The sequence below is a fragment of the Meles meles genome, chromosome X, assembly GCF_922984935.1.
Source record: "Meles meles chromosome X, mMelMel3.1 paternal haplotype, whole genome shotgun sequence".
Lineage (NCBI taxonomy): Eukaryota > Metazoa > Chordata > Mammalia > Carnivora > Mustelidae > Meles > Meles meles.
Genome location: NC_060087.1, coordinates 59,474,580 through 59,488,792, shown reverse-complemented (window position 1 = coordinate 59,488,792; position 14,213 = coordinate 59,474,580). Strand labels below are relative to the sequence as shown.

Sequence of the window (14,213 nt, the reverse complement as noted above, 5' to 3'; positions counted from 1 at the left end):
GTTAAATTCTTTGCCTTGATTAACCTCCACCTCTGTGCTCTCAAGAGAGATCATGCTGATATGGTAACAGCTATGGTTACATCTTCAATTCTCCAACAGGGGAGAAGGGACGGTTAATAAATGTTATGGGAATGATGTTACTTTTATGCTTTCCAGTTATTATCATCACTGATCCTTAATTCTTTCAGGTCTTACCCAAAGGCATTTCCATGGGGAAAGTGTGCTTATTCAGCACTTTAAAATAAGTATGGAAAACAGATTCTCTCTCATTCTCTTCCCCCCAGCCTGTCTGGATTTACATGCCAGGTGAAAATTTCTGGTCATAAAAGAGCAATTCCCAGTTTAGCTACCTTAGTAACCAAATTCTGGCTTACCTCCTGATTTGGGGCTCAGGTTTTACTCTAAAAACAAAAGAGCTTTCCAGAAAAATACTAGCTCAGCTTATAAACAGAGGCTGAAACAAAGTAACTAGGGAGAAAATATAGGAGATAGTTTCTAAATTAAAATGTTATAACGTCATGGAGCACTGGGTGTTGTGCAAAAACAATGAATACTGTTACGCTGAAAAAAATAAATAAAATGAAAGAAGAAAAAAAAATGTTATAACGTGAAGCCCATACTTCCCTTGGTGGAGCAATTTCACAAATCAAAGAAAAATATTTTTCATTTTAGAATAGACTGGGAGAGAGCCTTTGCCAAGAGCCAGTTGTTTAAATTTTCAATTTGAATTTTAAGCAGGATTATACATGCCCAAGAACATCATGCTATTTTTAGCTAATAGGTAGGATTGCTGTGTCCACAACAGTTTGGAGCAATCAAGAGTGAAACTATTACATAGCATCTCTCACTGTGGTACCTTACCATTTAGCACTTGTATTTCTATTTTAATATTTTCCAAAGCTTCATTGTAAAAATACTTGTGCTAGGCACAATACAAAGTTCAAATAGACAGAAATGGTTTTTAATCTTCATTATGTGCTTAACCCACACTGAATAAACCAGATATATGAAAGAATCCCAAGATTAAAGCATTCCCATCAAGCTGCCATCCAGCCCCTAGGTGCTCAGGGGAGATACACTAGGAAGCAACTGTCCTACACTTAACACACTTCCAATGCTTAAACCCTCTCTATGTATTAAAAGGGTGTCAAATAAATAAAATCTTTAAAAGGGGAGGGGTAATGAAACTATTCTAAAATTGACTCTGACCCTGGATATACAACTTTGTGGATACACTAAAAATCAATGAATTGTACACCTAAACAGGCGCGCTGTATGGTAAATGAATTATATCTCAATTATGCCATTAAAAAAAAGAAAAAATATTCTTACTCTGATCATTCTAATTAGTCAGAGCTATTTTTTTAGATTATTTATTTATTTATTTGACAGAGAGATCACAAGTAGGCAGAGAGGCAGGCAGAGATAGAGGAGGAAGCAGGCTCCCTGCGGAGCAGAGAGCCTGATGCAGGGCTCGATCCCAGGACCCTAAGATCATGACCTGAGCCGAAGGCAGCGGCTTAATCCACTGAGCCACCCAGGCGCCCCAGTCAGAGCTATTTTTTAAGCTCTCAGGCTAAATGGTATCTAGCCAAAGACTGCACTGGCTTGGCAATGGAGCTCAGTGGCCACTAATCTACCCCTGCCCATACAGCTTTCTTTCCCTAGTCTCTCTTATTTCCCCAGTTTCTTTCCTGTTGTTGTTCTTCCACTCCAAGTAGGTCTTGGGTCTCTCAGGTATTCCCAAGTGCGGTTTTTCCCAACTGGTGGACCTCAGACCTAAACCAAGTGCTGACACCCCCCCCCCCCCGCCCCCACAGAGCAACTTTCCCTTCATGGCCTTAGGCAAGTCACGTTCTTGCTCTCCTGTCACTGTTCCAGTTTGCACAAAGACCGGCTGGAGTATGAAAACCTTTCCAGATCCCACATTCTATGTGAAAATAACACAAATAACGAACACTTATGTGGTCCATAACATGCAAATTCTCTGCCATTTTGTCCAGCGGACATATATATGGATTATTCATTTTGTAAATGGCCATGTAATACAATTTTCCTAAGAACAGTATTTAATATATTCATAAAATGATCAACATGGGGTCCTTATTTTTAAAAGCTATCATCACTTTATCAAAGAAAATTCAGAGCCCAACACCGAATGCTTTGTAGTCCCTCTAGACCTGTCTCTGAGGGGCCATTTTTGAAAGGAACAACAACAAAAAAAGCTTTTTGCATGTTGGGGCCCTGCTGGATTTACCAAAGCAAAGAAAGAAGAAAGACTGGAGTGGCAGAGCCTTACCAACAGTGGTTCAACTAAATCCTAAGAGAGGCTTTGTTCAGCCAGTGGTAGAGAGACCTGACATAAGACAGCACCTCCATACATTATAAATTCTCAGAAATACGCTCAGAGAGCCATACATGTTGGCAGCAATGAATCCCTTTATCCTGGACAACTTGTAGCCTTTTAGGTGAACCAGTTACATTCTCCCAATAAAACTCATAGAAATATGTAGTCACCAGTTTCCAACATCCTACCACCAGATAAATTCACAGTATTGTTTCCACGTGCCCAACATCACAGAGCAAAACCGAAAGAAACACATCAATTTCTCCGACACACACACACACACACACACACACACACACACACACAAATATGCAAGAGAAATCATTTTCTTTGCAGAACTTACCGTTGTCTAAGTTGTGGGCATGACATGATAAATACTGGTTGCTAATAAAAATCAGATGGATAGCTCTCCACTGAGAAGCAAAGGGCACAGGCAGAAATAAAAAAAAAAAAACCAACAACCAAAAAACAACCAACCAATAACCTAAGGTGTCTTTCTTGTCCTTAACTGAACACCAAAACATGGAGAGAAAATGGACTGAAAGTGTCCATTTGCATCCCTCTTTCCCTTGACCTGGGACCAACAAGTCCTCCTGTTAGTTACCTTCCCACACTTCTGCCCCATCACAGAAGCCTAGAACAGAAGGTGGCAGGCCCCTCTCTTCCCCTTCAGGCCCTCCCTAGAGGCACTGAACAAGTGGGGGTGGGGGGGTGGAAAGGACAGAGGTAGGCGCTTTAGATCCCTCACAGCTTGGCGAAGGGGCTCCGGCCTCTCCTCTCCTCATCACAGAACCAGAGCACCTGCCGGTACAGGTCCCTTCCTCCACCTTAGTAACCGGCCCCCCGGGCCTAGGTGTCCAAGGAGTCCAGGCGCTGCGGCCCCAAGGGACAAAGGCCGGGCTTACAAAGAGGAGGGGGAGCGGTCTGAAAACCCTCACAAACAAAAGCGGGGATGGGGTGGGGTCCCGAGACTACTAAACCAGCCTCGGGGGTTCCCCGAGGTAGCCAGGTTTGGCGGACCAATGCGTGTGGGGGAGGGGGACGGTTAGAAAATTCCTCTGAGGACAGGGATTAGGGAGCTGCGGGGACGGAGCGGCCGGCGGGCAGGAGGCCGAGGGGAGGGTGGAGGACCTGGGGCGAAAAGGGGCCCGGTTCGTGAGTGGGAAGAGGTGATGGCAAAGAGGGGGAGGCCACCCAGGGCCCCGTGGCGGGAGAGCTGGCGCTCAGCCCCGGGCGGCGCTCTCCTGGGGCCGAGAGGGGCTCCCAGGAGGGGCTCCCAAGCAGCGCACCGCACGGGGCTGGGGGCGTGAAGCGAAGGGATTCCGGGGAGAGCGCAGAGGAGTTGGGGGCTCAGTGTTGGAAAAGAGAGAATTTGAGAACAGAACCGTAGAGAGGCCAGGGTGGACTGCGAGGGGGCCTGACCCTCGTCCGCCCCACCTCACCTGGCGCCGGGTCGGAGTCCAGGTCTAGTGCCGAGAAAGCGCCAGCTCCGGCCAGCCCCTCCGTCCCGCGCGGGAGACCACGGACACAAAGCCGGGCGCGCGGGAGGAGGGGAGGAGGGAGGGGGAGGGGAGGAGGGAGGAGGAGACGCCTGAGGCGCGCGAGGGGGGGGAAGGAGGGGCGCCCGCCGCCCTCCGCCTGGGTCACGGGGCGGGGCGTGCGGCTGGAGGCCGCGCTCGGCCCGCCAATGGTCACCCCGCCGGCCGGCTGACTGGGGCGCGCCATCCAGCAGCTCACCTCGGCACCTGGGCCTTGGCCGGCCCCAGCCAATCAAACGCCTTCATTTGCATACCCAGCCCCGCCCTTTCGCCCCAGCCAGGGGCCCGCTCCCAGAGAACACAAAGAAGGCCCCCCGTAGGGGGAGGGGGTCCACTCCCGGCTGCCTGCCCCGACGGCCTAGCATCACCTTTTCAGTGTGTTTATGGATCTTTCAGTCACCCTGATGAAGGAAATGGGGGTCATAGGGGTTTGGATCCAGATAAGAGATCCCATTTTTCTTCCCTGTGGTCTTTCTACCTGAGAGTTACTCTCCTCCCGTTCCACCAGTTCCACCAAATACATTTGCGTCTTTTCGCCTCGGAGCCCAGTGTCTCCCCTCTCTTCCCCCTCCCCTTTTTCCAGTCGCCCCAATCTCTGTGCTTCCTTCCCTAGGTTGCTGCCCACTACTGGCCTTCTGCTGCGTTGCAGCCCTGATAGGCAGGCTTTGAGCACAGCCTCAGATAGATGCTCCAAAGCTCCCTAAACCTACCCCTGTTCAGAAGGAAAACAAGACAGGAAGAGGTTACTGCGCTAGGGTGGAAGGGACCTGATCAAGTAGCTTTGGTACCTATGATGGCAAAAAGCCGCCCCTTTGGACTAAATTCCCCAAATCCTTGTCCAACCATCCATCTCCTACCTTCAGGTCTGTACTGGGCCACAATGGTGACAGACTGGCCAGCCCGTTTCAGAGCAGCCGCAGCCTGCTCGTGAGTTGCATTCCTCAGGTTCACGCCATTCACCTGTCCAAAGAGAGGAGCAATCAGCCATTCCCACAACAAGAAAGGCAGTCCTCTGTCATAGCAGTTAGGAGAGGGAGATGGGTAGCCCATCCCTAAGCCTAATCAGATGCGTTTCTCAATATCCTATCCTTGCCTGTGAAGAATATGCCATCTTTAGTGTAATAATTATCTTTGTGGGGCTCAAATGCCAACCAGGGTTGAGATCCAACACACATTCATTTCTTCCTCAAGGATAAGTCTGGGCTCAGTCCCTGGCACGTCCTAAGGTCATCTATAAAGAGAATATCAGTTTTCTCCAGCTCAGCCTTCCCCCATCTCAAGCAGCACTTCTTAGAGAAAGCAAGATCTCCCCTCCTCCCTTTTAGATTGGCATGGCTCCCATCCTCCCACCTCTCCTTTTTCTCCTCACCGATAAGATCCGGTCTCCCCTGCGCAGCTCCCCACTCAGGTCAGCTGGGCCTCCTGCCAGGATGAAGGAGACAAAAATGCCTTCTCCATCCTCTCCTCCTACGATGTTGAAGCCCAGGCCTGTGGAACCCTTGTGCAGGATGATCTTGCGGGGCTCTCTGGTGGGAAAAAAGCAGAAGGGTAAGGACAAGGTGGATGTAAACTGTTGTCCCTGTAAGGGCCAGCCTAGAACAAGGCCCATACTGCCGTAGAATGATGTAGGTTCCTTTACATATGATACCCTGTTGCTTCCTTTCTCTCCCGAAACCTGCTTGGCTGCTATTTTCTGCCAGGTGTCAAGTTTCAGTTCCTCTTCCCTCCCTTCTTCCTGAGGGCTTGGAGTTGGCTTCCCAGTGGACAGTCCCCTACTCTCTCGGTTCAACACGACCCTACCCTGTCTGGAGAACATTACCTCAGAGCCCATTCCCTCATCCTCTTTCTTCCCAGATTCTCCTATCCTACCACCAGCGTGATGGACCTGGGCCACAACAAGGAGAACCAATTAGGGGTGCTGGAAACCAGCCTGGGGTTGATCGCACTCATCATCCACAAAATGTACCTACTTGCTTTACACATGCTCCTTCAGGGTCTCAAAATTCCACCCGCCAACTGTGAGTCCTCCTATCTTCCCCAAGGACAGATTTGGTCACCCGCTACTACTATGTGCCCTTGCCAGGTGATGTGGGAGACAGGTATAGAACTCCAGGTCCCCAGAAGGAGCCGAGGAGCCCGACAGAAGAGAGTTAACACATGAAAACTCCGAACTGCCACTAACCATGTTATGTCCAAGGCATCCCTCTGGAAATGGTCAGTGTCATCAGGCGAGAGCTACAGCCGCTCGTGCCTGCGTAGCCTTAAAACCCGACCCTTAGCACACTTTTCCCGGCCCACTGCCCTCACTTGAAAGCATCTTTCATCAGAAGAGCCCCAGGTCCAAGACTCCTCCTTTGTTGCTCCCAGTGTTGGGTGCAAGGCTCCCTCCCCGAGCCTCAGATGCTCTCGCTCAAATCCCTGCTCTCCTACCTGGCATCCCCTCCAGGCCGCAGGGAGCGGAGCGGCCAGGCCCACCTCTGCGAAGCCCTTCTCCAGGCCGAGGCCGAGGCCGGGCCCACGCCCAGGGCCAAGCCGGAACCTGAGAGCTTGCGTGCCCTCTCCATGGTTCCTCCAGCTCTCCCTGCCCGCCCTCCACCCCGTCCGCCTACCCTTTCGGCTCCACTGCAGCCTCCCAGGCCCCACCCCGCAGCAAACCTGTCCCCCGGAACCCCGGCCGGCCGGACCAGTTCCACGGCCCGCCACCACCGCCGCCGCCGCCAGAGTGGGGCGGGGCCGTCCGCGGGGAGGCCACGGGGCCCGCCAGCCTCCCAGCGTCCCGCCAACCCCACCGTCTCAACGGCTCTTTTCTCTAGAACGACTGCCGCAGAGGGGGCAGCGACCGTCTCGGGGAAGGAAACCCCCACAGCTTCCACCTAGTCAGCCCCCTACGCGCTCCACCCCTCTCCCCCTTAACTCGGTACTTTCGGATCTGGGCCACACGCTTGGCACGCCCTCTGATGGTGGAACTTGTCCCTGCAGCTCCTTCTGTCCCTCTCTCGGTCCGAGAGGGCCTAACCCAAAGAGAAATGATGAGGGCTTTCTCCTCTTCTGGGCCATACTACAAGGAGACCCGTGGCTAGCCAGAAACGGATTTCTATCCTCTTCATCCGTAAGTAGGCTAAAGGGGTGGCGGCGGGGAGGGGGTTACCTGGTGAAGTCCTCCTCAGCCAGCATGTGCCTAGGGATTGGAGAGTAACGGGCAGGGGGAACCTGAGGAGGAGCAGGGTAGCTGACCTTACTCTCCACAGCCCCAAGGTAACCCAGGCTGGAATTATGGCTTATGTGGTTGTCAGCCAAGGCAGTAAAAGCTGGAATCAAGAAAAGGAGAGACAAGTTCAGAGACCACGCTATGTAGGTCCCTACCTCACCCCCATCAAGGACCGTGCCCCACACCCCACCCGAGATGCAAAAGCCACCGAGGGATGCTGATTCCTCAGGCCTCTCCTCCCCTCCCCCCACCCCCTCACCCCCACCCCCGGCTTCCTCCTCCACAGTCCCTTTCTGAATCCTGGGCTCACTCCTGTGAGTCTTAGAAAGAGCTAAAGTCAAGCAGTCTACAAAGAAAGGCATGACTAGAGGTGTGACTAATAATAATCCCTCACATTTCTATAGCCTAATACGGTTTTCCAAGGGCTTTCTTGTCCATGATCTCATTTGATCCTTGCAGCAGTTCTATGAGGAAGGCAGCCCATATCACTAGCTCCTTTTTTGCCAAAGAGAAAACTGAAGACAGGGGAAAGGGACTCGTCCAAGGGCACCCAGCTACAAGGGACAGAGTGAGAATCTGGACTCAGTTCTCCTGAGCACTATCGCTCTCTGTCTCTGTCTCTCTCTCTCTCTGAACAGGGAGTTTGAATTCCTTTCCTTCCAGAAACCAGGGGGCTGGGGCTTCAGGCTGGGGACAAGGGGGATGGGTACGTACTGCTGGCGTAGTCAGGGGGTGCATACATGTCGTTGAGGTGGAGGCTGCCCGGCTTGGCCACCTTTAGGTAGACCATATCAGATGTGTTCTTCAGCGACGCCACGGCTTCCTCGTGTCTCACATCCTGCAGATTGGTGTTGTTCACCTAGAAGATGAAAGGCCTTAGGGCTGGCAATTGGGAGAAGGGAGAGCCTCTCCGGGGAACTTCCGGGAAATTCAACAGTGCTCTGTCTAACAGAGGCCCCGAACAGTGCTGTGAGAAGCTGACAAGTACTAAGAGAGCAGTAGAGCTGTATGGGAGCCCCGGCCATGAAAAGAACTAGGGCCTTGGTATCTGAGCGTGTGCAACTCAGACGATGATACTCTTTTTTTATCTATTTATTTATTCTTAAAGATTTTATTTATTTATTTGACAGAGAGAGACACAGTGAGAGGGAACAAAAGCAGGGGGAGGGGCAGAGGCAGAGGGAGAAGCAGGCTTCCCACTGGAGCAGGGAGTCCGAAGTGGGCCTCAATCCCAAGACCCCAGGACCTGAACCAAAGGCAGACGCTAACCGACTGAGCCACCCAGGCATCCCATCAGATGATGACGCTCTTGAAACCTCCCCCACAATGCTGGCCCCTGAATGAGGTTCAGGTGGAGTGAGAGGCTACTAGAACCTCCACACCCCACCCTACCATGTGGGCCTCCCCAAAGGCTGTCTCACCGCCAGCAGCCGGTCCCCGATCTGTAGGCGTCCGTCCTTCTGAGCGGCACCCCCCTCAATGATCTTGGTGATATAGATGCTGTTGTCTCCTGGGATGTGCTGGTTGCCAATCCCCCCAGCAATGCTGAAACCTAGGCCTGGGGAGGGGCAGTGAAGGGAGTGGGAGAGGACCACAAGGAGACTTTAGAGTGCTCAGTCAATGCCAGACCCCACTCCCCACTGGAGCCAACCCACTGGTTCAGGGGGAGCTCCCCTCCCTGTACCTTCCCCCCCTGCCCTGGGGGAACCCAGACACTAGGCTGCTATCCCGAGGTCAGTAAGGGAAAGTGAGAGGGGAGGTCAAGCAAGGAGTAAGGCTGTCCCCTTCTGTGTCCTACAGAGCCGCCCAGAGTCTCTGGCCAGAGCACAGGTATGTAGAGGGCTGCACCTTTGGGCCCTTTGAGCAGGTTGACCTCCATGATGGTCTCAGGTGGGGGCTGTCTCCTCCGCACCACCAAGCGCACCACGGGGCCGGCCTCCTTCAGTGCCTCCACGGCCCGGCTGTGCACCACCTCCGACACGTCCACCTCATTCACCCTCAGCACACAGTCATTCACCCTGAGGAGGAAGTCCGAGAAGCATGACACCCCACCACTGCCTCTCCACCCCCTCTCCCAACTCTCCTTCCTTCCCTCCCTGCTGCCCCTCCCCTGCCCCCTCTGAGAGCTAACCAAAGGGTCATCGCATGCAGGGCAGCCCTCTTCCCCTCATCTTCATCCTGCCCCTGCCACCCCCAGCCCTGCTTTCGAGCCACCTCACCCCAGCCTCCCGTCCATGGCGGCAGCTCCACCAGGGATGATCTTGGTGATAAAGATGCCAGGGTCATCGGGGACATGCGGGTTGTCAATGCCCCCTGCAATGCTGAAGCCCAGGCCCGAATTGCCCTGCAGAAGGGGACAGAGGGGCATGGTCCTCTCACTCGGAGGGCAGGAGGGACGGTTCTGGATCTCCCCTGCTTCCCCTCACCCCCCAAAACAGGTTCTCCAGGCCTCAGAAGGCCTCCCCCAGGCCCCAGCAGGCCAACATACAGCTTCCCAGCCTGTGGCAACCGTTCTGGCCCAGAGGCCCCAGCCAAGCCACCCCCTCCCCAACTCCCCAGGCCTCAGTGAGCAAGGTCAATTAATATTTGTGAGCTGGTTGATTGATTGATGCAGTATGTGGCCTCCCAGGGCCACTGTTTCCTCCCTCCCCCCACCTCCTGTCCTCTCAATGCAGGTGCCCCCCTTCAACAAGTCTTGAGACTGAGCTACACACAGGGCGCTTCCCTTTTCTGGTCTGAACTCTCCCCTCCCCTTTCATCCTGACCCGCTGGCAGACTTACCCGCTCAAGTACTATTTCCTCATACTTGAACATGCCATCGCTGCCGTTCACCTAGGGGGAGACACGGGCAGTTCCCTGAGCGCTTCCTGAACCCCCGCCCCCAACACCCATCTGCCTTCCTGGTCAACCAGCTCTTCCCCCACCACCCGAAGAGTGGGAGCCTGAATTGACCCCAGGATGCCTCTTGGACACAGATGGGGACAGGCTAACCCTGAGGAGGCCACACCCCTCCCTCGCTTCCAGCCATATCCGCCCTGAACCCATTTATCCCAGATCAATTGTCTGGGACCAGCCAGCTAGTGTTGCACTCACTGAGAGGCTGGGCCCCAGGGCCTTGGAGTTCACTTAGGAGGGGTTCAGCACAGGTCTAAGGGGGTTGGTGGAAATGGAACACGGTGGGCAAAGGGCAAACCATGCCACACCTAGCATCCATGGGGGCACACCCAGTGGCCTCGATGGGGACCTCTTCCCCTTCTGATCCATAGCTCTTCCTGACTCAGGGATCACAGACTCCCACCATGTCAGGACCGGAAGGACACCATCTTGTCCAATCTCCCTCATGTGACAGATGGTGTGACACCGGGGCCCAGAGAGGACACAGGTTGTACCTCAGAGCTCACTGGCATTTAATGGCAGAGCCAGGGTCAGAACCTGGATCTCCAGGTGCTCTTTTGATTAAATAAGCTGCCAAGGCCACTGATGTTTTGGCCACTCAAGCCGTTCCCCAGCAGAACTCATGAGAAAATGAAAGGAGCACCCTTCTGAATACCCCCAGGAACCCTCATTCTATATCTCCTCTGTGTCCCCAGGAACCTGATTCTTCAAATGGGCAGAAGGAGTCAAAGTCCGAATCCATTTTCCACCAAGGGCCTTTGATACCTAACCCTTTGTGTTTCCCAGCAGAAAAAGCCAGGGTCGGAGCTGGGTGGGAGTCAGGGGCAAAGCCGGGGGTGGGATGGGAGCAGAGTGGATGAGGTTCCCCAGAGGAGGGAGAAGCTAATAACCCACAGAGGGACCGGCAGTGGAGCCCCTGGCCTTCAGTATACAGCAGCCATGGGAGGGGAGGCAAGGGAAGGGGATAGAAGCAAGCTTTGTTCTGACCAACCCCCAGAACTGGCCTCCCAGACAAGACATACTTGTGGCCATTGTCAAGTGAAAATGTGACTGTGGGCAGATGAGAAGTACCTGCTCCCCGGCTCCCACTCTCATCCCCGAGAATGGAGGGACTCCCTCGCCTCTCTCCCCAGGTATCCCAGTACCTCCTCCTCCATCTGTCTCTGGCTGCATTGCCCCTTTCCCGACCCCTGGTGCTCTCCTCTGAAGGGAGCTGCAAACCTAAGATGGGGGCTCCTTCACACGCTTCCCCTTTCATTGTAGCTTTGGCTTGGAGAAACAGGGAGGGGAGGTGGCTGGGGGGGCATAGGTGGGTGGTGGGCAGGCTGGCGAGTCATGCCTCCACCTTTTCAGGGCCTGACCGCAGGGCTTTATGCCCTGAAGCCCTGGGAGTTGTGGGGAGGACCCCAGCTGCAGCCCCACTCTGGCCTCTGATCCCACGGAGGAAGAACCGATAGCTTTTCAGAGCCCCGAAACTAAAACAACTGCCTGAAGTAACATGCAACAGACATGCAGGCAAAAGGACACCCATGCAGCGCTTGTATGCCTCTGTTGTACCATGTGTGCCCACATGTGATAAGCCATGCTTCAAGGCCAGCTCCAGCTTTGGCGAGCATCAGAGGCTCCAGCCTCCCACTACCCTGCTTGGGGACCCTGTTCCCAGAGCCAGGGGCCATCTGGGGCTCAGCCCCAGCAAAGAAACCTTGGCCAACTGGCCCAGTCTTGGGACTGGCACCTGTCTGCCAGTTGAGCAGGATGAGCGTGAGTGAGTGTTTGCAAGGGTAGGGCCCCAGGATACAGGGGAAAAGGAAAGAGGGGGACTCACTGGAGAGGGCAAAGAGCCGAAGCAAGGGCCACAGGAAGCAGTGAGCACGGACAGACAGGAGGCCAGAACTGAGGACTCCTCTCCCTTAGGAGGTCCCCACCTTTGCTTCTGAGTGAGAGCACATTCTATCCCCAGAGGAGGACAGAGTCGGCCAGAACGGTCACCAGCTCGGGGCAGGCAGCACCTGCCCTCAACAGCGAAACCTCCTTTTCCTCTCTCCCTAACCTGGGGGCTGCAGAGCCAAATAAGCAGACAGGCCCTCCGCTGTGCATGCCAAGGATCTGGCTCTGCCGGCCCAGCCTCCATTTTGCTGCTTCTCCCACAGATGCTCCTTCCATTTTCTAAGCTGGCAGCTTAGACTGGGAGTGGAAGCCGGAGTTGTGCCCAGCACCCAGGGGTTCCTGAGCTGTGCCAAGTCAGGTCTCGGGGGCCAAGTTCTATCACATCTGGAGGTACTCAAGGGGGCCATGCCCCACTGAGGCCAGTCCTGCACCAGGGCACCTGCCCCTTCCTTGCTTGCCTCCAGGCACCATGCCTGCTCTAGAGCAAAGAGGCTTGCTTCAGTCCCCCCACCCTTTACATTTGCCCCCCACCCCCACCCCAGCACACACACACTTCAGAGCTGCTGGGACAAAAGAGTCCGTCCTTCTCAGCAGCCTCTCAGCCTTGCTTGGGACGTGTCTCTTGCCTCCTCCCTCTCCCCTCCCTTGCCTGTCAAGCGCCTCTCACCAGGGACACCACACACACACATACACACACACACACACACACACACACACACACATGCACACACTTAAGCCACATGCTCTCACACAGATACACGCAGCCCCACACACAGGCGAACACAGCTATCCCTGCAGCCTCACCTACAGAGACACCTCCACGTTCAGAGAGACATCCCCACATGTCCATGTGCACACAAAGGGCCTGGGACGGAAAGGGACTCATGGCATGGAGGGATGAAGCTCAGGCAGCCGGGCACATGGGCCCCCTCGACATAGATTCACAGGAGCTCCAGTACCTCCCTCCACACACCTTAACATACAAACACACATACACACATATGTCCCCCCTACGCAGAGCACCGTGCCCCCTCCTCCCCTCCTGTGGAGACATACACCACACACAGCCCCCGCAGAACCTCCCGCCCCCTGCCAGACACAGAGACGCTGCTAAACCTCCACACGGAGACAAACCGAGTCCCCCCACAGGAAAATGTGCCCCTCCGCCATACCTTCACCTCCTGACACACACAGCTCCTCCCAATCCCCCCCAAATGGAGACCCCCAAACAGACACACACAGAGAAGCATACATTTCCAACCGCCTCTCCTGGTCCAGGTGAAACCCTAGGGCTCAGTTTCCCCCAGCTTGAAGCCTCCAGGAACCCCTGCTGCACCCCCCAGGCCTCTAGGCCCCCACTCTTCAGCCCCCCTGGGTTGCCCCACCATCTCCCCACCACCGCCTCCCCCCTCCCCCCCGCCACTGCTGGTCCATACCTGCTCATACCAGTCCCGGTTGGTACAGGTGCACTCGGGCCACCAGCTGGGGCCACTGCCGTTGAGTTTGGGGGTGCTCTTGCCCGGGACTGGCTTAGGGGGCACTGGCCCCACATCCCGGCCGGTGGGGATGAGCTTGGCCTTAGTGCGGGGGGTGGGGGTAGCCCCAGCCTGAGAGGGCAGGGTCTGCGAGCTGTAGCCCCCATAGCCCGCGCTGGCTCCGTTGCCCCCACCTGGCCCATAGGGGTCGGGCACCTGCCAGTCCCCATAGCCAGGAGGCTCCAGGCGCCGCAGGGCAGCCAGGCGGGTCACCTCATAGCACTCGGGGCACTTACAGCAGTGCTGGTGCTTGTGCATGGCACTGCCCCCCGCCGCCCGGACCCCCCAGCCCACGCCGGTTTCCACACCGCCGCCGCCGCCGCCAGGCTCCCGGGCACACTCACACTGCTCGGACCAGGAAGGAGGGGGCACCCGTGGGGGTGCTCGGGCGGAACGGGGCCTGGGGCCGGGCGGGCGTCCCGGGGCTTCTGCCCCCACGCTGCCCCGCACCCACGGCTCCCCCTCCAGCACTGGCGGCTCCGTGTCGCCCGTCGTGGCTCCTGGGCCGAGGCCCAGCGGCAAAGAAGAAGCGGGAGTCTGGGCAGAGGCTGGGAGCTGAGAGGACCGCTCCTGCACTGGTCCCCAGGATGGATCTGAGTGGAGTCAAGAGCATCTCTCCCTGGCTCCCTTCTCAGTTGATTCCAGCCAATCAGCGTGCAGAGTCAGGCAGCGGCAGCGGCAGCGGCAGGAATGCTAAACAGCGGCTCCTTAAAGGAACAGAGCCAGTGGCGCCCCCAAGATCAGCCCCAGCTCCCCAGATATCTGGGATACCGCAGACCCTAAAGCGGGGATGGGGGATTTGG

The 14,213-nt window shown here is 55.4% G+C and overlaps 1 protein-coding gene across 7 annotated transcripts in view; it reads right to left on the bottom strand.

Moving 5' to 3' along the window:
• The window catches only part of DLG3 (discs large MAGUK scaffold protein 3), a 55,507-nt gene extending 41,515 nt beyond the window's left edge, over positions 1–13,992 (bottom strand). For 4 of the 7 annotated variants that reach the window (XM_045995323.1, XM_045995324.1, XM_045995325.1 and 1 more), the window contains exons 1-9: positions 13,312–13,992; positions 9,875–9,925; positions 9,313–9,437; positions 8,942–9,111; positions 8,515–8,651; positions 7,808–7,952; positions 7,034–7,193; positions 5,255–5,411; positions 4,743–4,845 (exon numbers count right to left, since the gene is read on the bottom strand). In XM_045995323.1, the coding sequence (XP_045851279.1) occupies positions 4,743–4,845; positions 5,255–5,411; positions 7,034–7,193; positions 7,808–7,952; positions 8,515–8,651; positions 8,942–9,111; positions 9,313–9,437; positions 9,875–9,925; positions 13,312–13,668 (1,405 nt within the window). In that variant the 5' untranslated portion in view covers positions 13,669–13,992. Of the gene's footprint in view, positions 1–3,789; positions 4,029–4,742; positions 4,846–5,254; positions 5,412–6,315; positions 6,451–6,540; positions 6,704–7,033; positions 7,194–7,807; positions 7,953–8,514; positions 8,652–8,941; positions 9,112–9,312; positions 9,438–9,874; positions 9,926–13,311 lie in introns of those variants that run through there. The other 3 variants (XM_045995329.1, XM_045995327.1, XM_045995328.1) reach the window with 3 other exon arrangements.
• Between the last annotated feature and the right edge of the window lie 221 nt (positions 13,993–14,213).